At 32.5% G+C, this 5,548-nt stretch overlaps 1 protein-coding gene across 1 annotated transcript; it reads right to left on the bottom strand.

Moving 5' to 3' along the window:
- Positions 1 to 341: 341 nt before the first annotated feature.
- LOC119830882 (larval cuticle protein LCP-17-like) lies at positions 342 to 3,039 on the bottom strand. Its single transcript, XM_038354060.1, has 4 exons — positions 2,999 to 3,039; positions 2,475 to 2,672; positions 919 to 1,023; positions 342 to 550 (listed from the first exon to the last, which is right to left on the bottom strand). Exons 1-4 carry the CDS (start codon positions 2,999 to 3,001, stop codon positions 464 to 466), a joined length of 393 nt encoding a protein of 130 aa, XP_038209988.1. The 5' UTR covers positions 3,002 to 3,039; the 3' UTR covers positions 342 to 463.
- Between the last annotated feature and the right edge of the window lie 2,509 nt (positions 3,040 to 5,548).

Raw genomic sequence — 5,548 nt, forward strand, 5'->3', positions numbered from 1 at the left:
TTTACTTAACATTCATAACGTCTAGACATTTGATAAAAACTTTATTTTATTACCAATATATATCATTAGGTTATAAGCATAATGAAATGCCTAATAAATATTATTAACCTTGATGATAGTTATGTAATAAATAAATGCAGTAAAGTTGGAAAGTAAGTGTAAATGAATAATTTCAATTCAAATTTAATATAAAAATAGTTTCATATTTTAACTCCTTTGCAAATAAGGAATACTAATCAATAAGCAAATTGACAAATTTTTTATTATTTACTAGTAATTGATAGTAATTCAGCGAACGTATTACCAACTATTAGGATACATTGAAATTAAACCGGCACGTAAACTTATTCAGACTTTATTAGAACACTTCATCCCTATTTGTACAGTTGGATGAAAACAAGTAACATGGTGATAGAACTGTTTTATTTCTTCAGGTTTGCGATGTTGTAGGGTAAGCTAGGGTTTAGGCTTTCTTGACTTGGGGTGGGTGGCTGGCGATGTATTGTTGAGCACGGAGGATCAACTCAGGGATTTGGGGAACGTGGCTTCCCTGAAAGAAAGGGAGAATCAATCCATTTATTTTTTTCACTTCATGCTTTGGACAAACATTTTTTATTATCAGCCTGCCTTAAGCGGACAGGGTTCGGTTACATTTTCATTGTATTTTAACAGCAATTGTAGAATATAAAAAAATGGTATTTAGTTTGTAAAAAATATTTTTTATGTATGTCTACAGGATAAACACAAATTAATGAAACTTTCTCTCTTAGTAGCGTTCACAAAACACATATGGTAAGATATTTATAACAAAATAAGCAAATACCAAATTATTAATTAATATTTGACAACTTTGAATCTGTAACTAACTAGTTTACCGTAACTCGAAGTTAATGAAACAATGTTTAATTAAATACTTACGACAGGTTGGAAACCTTCTTTGTTGGCCACGTAGGTGAATTCCACGGGGGTGCCGTCAGGCGCTGTGTACCTCACGTTTCCCTTAACTTCGAGAGAAGCGTCCTCCTGAACACAAAAAAGCAGTTTGTAGAACAAAAAAATTAAGAAACTTATATACTATAGGTGATATTATTCACAAAACTTATTCGATTGCTAAAGTAGGGGATAATTAAATTACTAATATAATATTTCTATAAATGTATAAATTACTAACACACTGAAGGTAAGTAATAAATAAAAGGTAAATGTTCTTATAATATTCAATTATTACCCATTTTTGTTACCATTTTTCTTATTCTATATTATTAACAAAACTCAACCACGTATGCCTAACGTGATTAAAAGGAATTTATGTGCAAACAAATACGGGGACATAAATATCATAAGCTTTGAATACATTAATGATTCTACATCCATATACAAATGAATTTTAATAACATTTAAATCTTCACCCCGCCCTTGACATATTCGTCAAGAAATAATAAAATGATACATAGGTACTTCAGATTTAATTATTTTAACGGAATATTAAAGAGTTAAGCCCACTCTTCGTTTGTAGCTAACATTATAAGTTATGTTTGACTTTCAGATATAATTATACAACTTTCCTAACTTTCAATTGAAATTTACTTCGTCATTAGAACATTTAATCTGTCGTTCCATTTATATCATTGAATATTATTGTCATCTGATTTCCAGAGCAAGATAAGTGAATGACTAGCTTTTGCCCGCGGCTTCAAACGCGTTAATTCAGAGTAGTTTAATAGATGTTATTATACATATAACCCCTCACCCCTTGAATTGAATTGAATCACCCTATTTGTAAAAAAAACCCATCAAATCCGTTGGGCAGGTTTTAGGATTTAAGCATTGATAGGGACATAGGGACAGAGAAAGCGACTATCTAGTGATAACCGTCTGTAGCAATTGTATTGTAATGATGCAACCATTATTGTTTAATAACATCAAAAGCAAGTACAAAATAATAATTAGATAAAGCTAACATGTAGATTGTCAAGGATAAGCCTCGAAAACAAAATATTTCTATAGCATTGGTAAGAAACTGACTAATGTTATAATCCTTACTTAGAAATGCGAGTTGTTTGCTCATTTGTTTGTTCTTTCACTTCGCAACGGAGCGATTTTGTTGTATTATGCGTACATACATTACTTATAGGACTATCCTTTTGACCACAACGATGAGGCCCTGAGCGGAAACCATTTTTGATTTTTAAATAATTGAATACCTATTTTGTACAAAAGTGCGGACAACCGAGCTAGTTTGTCACCAGAGGCGATCGCCATTACCCATGAGCATTCAGAAAGCCTTTATAACTTTTGTCGATCTGTTACCGACTATCGAAGGTAACAAATAATACTAATTATTAAACTTTTACATACGATTAAATATTATGTAAAACCTTATAAACAAGAACTTTAACGCATCACCAATCGATAATGAATACATAGCATCAGCAGACAAAATATCTAAAGGCAAAAAAGAAATGAATGCTTACGGTGTTAGGGTTCTTGACGACACCGTCGGTTTGAGAGATGATTCCGTTGCCGGTTTCATAGGCGTAGTTGAAGCTGCTGCCATCGGGGTTGCTCTCGAAGGATGACCTGACGATGGGCACAATGTAGTCGGGTGAGGCGACGTGGGACACGTCAGCGCTGGCCCAGGCGACGAAGACGGCGAGAACTACGATGAATTTCTAAAAACAGACAGACGTCGTTATTTCTTCTGATTGTATTCTGGCAATATTACCCTGTGTAAGGATAGGAATCTAATATTCATCAACATTATAAATTTGGAACTAACCATAAACTAAAATTCAAATAAAATAAAGAATATTTTGTATCTTAAAAAAATAATTAATTATTCAAAATAATGTTTTTAATATTCACAGAAGTTCACAAACACTGCATTGGCTGATGGTAAACCAAATTTCACTAAGAATGTTTTTTCAATGCAAAAGTATCGGGAACTATTTGTATTATGCAAAAATATTTATATAAAAATATAAATGAGAGCTTTTACCATTTTGTTGGTTATCAGAGCCCGTTAATGACAGTGTGACGATTGAATTTCATCAGAGTCTTTATATAGGTATTGTCCAGAATCGAGATTCGAATTTATTATCTTCTTGTTTTGTGCGAACTTGTAGCGTCTGGCCATAGATTACTTCTCTACACAGATACTGCAATGTTCATCGGTATCAAGTTTGTTCATCCCATCATTAATACTACTAAGTCCAATCCAATCTAATCCAATCCTACTAAGTCCAATTTGCCAAAACAATTCTTTTATTAAACCCTGGATTTTTTAAGTGTCATGCACATTTAATTTAAATATATATTTAACTACATATTTTTTATATGTATGTAATTAAATATTTATTTTAATAATGTGTAATAACAAATAAATAAAGCAATAATTTAAAGCAAATGAAAATCCTTTCTTTTAAATTTCGAGCCTGATGAAACACACAGGTGATGAAATTTAGTCAATTTAGAAGTAAACATTATTTCATATACTTAATCCCTCTAATATCACAGTCTAATAATCCATATAGTCGTTCAACGATGACGTTTAGACAATTTAATCGTGTGGGGGCAAGGGGCGAGACGCACGAAGAATGAGTCCGAGCATACTAGTAGTTCGGTACACCATATGACTCACAGATTTTATATCTTTGTTTTTCTTTCTTACAACAGAGCTATTTTTCCGGCTCGATATTGTGATAAGCCTTATCAATACTCTCATTAACATCACACTGAAATTACCAATTACAGTACAGCTAGTAATAAATATTCCTAGTGTTCTATTTAAAAAATCAACATTACTTACACAACTATACATAACTATCTTTGAACACTTAAATAAATGCTCATAACGTCACATCTACAGATACCATAATCTATGACCAAATGCGAAACAGTATTATTACCTAAGTATGAACTATTTGCTAAATTTATGCAGAGCGAGTAGCTTATCGAAGCCCTGACTATTTATTGTTTCAAGGTCAAATCCCTGTTCATTATACTATACCTAAAAACTTAATGCATATGTGCGATCGTAAAAAAATGTATTAATTCGCTTCGGACATCTGGTTCTCAAAATTGCATACATCATGTGCGCTTGTGTTTATTTTATTAGTTAACTTGATAAAAGACATACAATTTTTAAATGTTTTTATAAAGCTTTTGATAAATTAAAAGCATTTAGGAAATAGATTTCTGTCTCATAAGCCTTTTTCTTATTTTAGCAATATCAAAAATTCTAAATGGAGCTTATAGTTTAAATGCAATTCTTTGTATAAATACGATGAAGGACAAACAACTCCATGGAACATACAAATATTATTTCTACATATATTTTATGGTAATATAACATAAGAAAATGTATCTAATACAAACAGTAATAATGATCCGTTTAGGGTGTCCTTAGCTGATTAACATTAATAATAATAATAAAACAAAACCTCGTTATTGTTCTATCTATTGGAATTAGAAATAAATTTGTAATTTTAAGGACTGCATTGCATTTTGGAAACGATGGCTTTTATAATGTATTTCCAAATATGCATAGAAAATTCTACAAATAAAAAACCTGTTTAGATCAGTCATTAATTATTTAATTCCACAAAGAATCGCCATTTTAAAGGTTATGCATGTTACTGTAAATTTGTAAACACTGTTAGATTATTATCTATCTCGCGAGATTGCAAACTGTTCAAAAATTGTGATCATAATTTAAACTAATCGTAAAATTTGCCTGCAATTAGACGCATTATTTTTCTTAGATTGTTATTTATGGAAGTGAAACTATAAAACTGTGTGATGACGTAAATGGGACAAGCAGTGGTGGCTCAGTGGTGAGAACCTCGGACGTCAAAATCGATAAGACGGGGTTCGAGACCGGGCGAGCGTACAGGAAATAAATTGATTTTTCAATTTATCTGCACATGTGGATAACTTCACCACTGCTTATAACGGTGAAGGAAAACATCGTGAGTAAACCAGCAGGTCCAAGAATCAAAATTTCGACGACATGTCACATCTGCCAACCCGCACTTGCCAACGCGGTGGATTATGGCTTGAACTCTCATAGGAGGCCTGTGTCCCAGCACTGGGGACATATATGGGCTGATGATGATGATGATGATGATGATGATGTAAAGGGGACCGTACCAAGACGCCCGCTTGAGCCCCGCTTCTGTTTTTGTGTAGTTTTATAATAAACCTAGCCTATCTTAATCAATCCTAAGTGCGTTCCATCGAATGCCGTTTCATATTTTAACGTTTCACTCAATAGATCACTATCCAAGGAAATTAAGTTCAAGAAAATCAGTTCGATTATCATTACGGATCACATTTTTTTCGACCGTCTATATTGTAACGTTTTTTACCATCTTACGGCAACATATACACGACGGTGACATAGCCGAATGACAAAAATCTTAAGTTTTACATCGCCTTCGGACATAATTCATGTCACTTCAGATAAAACCCCACTTTTAATGGAAAATAATGAAATGAAAAGATGAACGAAGAATAAAATGAATGGCCACGTCATGATGCAAGCTGC

The sequence above is a fragment of the Zerene cesonia genome, chromosome 12 (assembly GCF_012273895.1).
Source record: "Zerene cesonia ecotype Mississippi chromosome 12, Zerene_cesonia_1.1, whole genome shotgun sequence".
Classification (NCBI taxonomy): Eukaryota; Metazoa; Arthropoda; class Insecta; order Lepidoptera; family Pieridae; genus Zerene; species Zerene cesonia.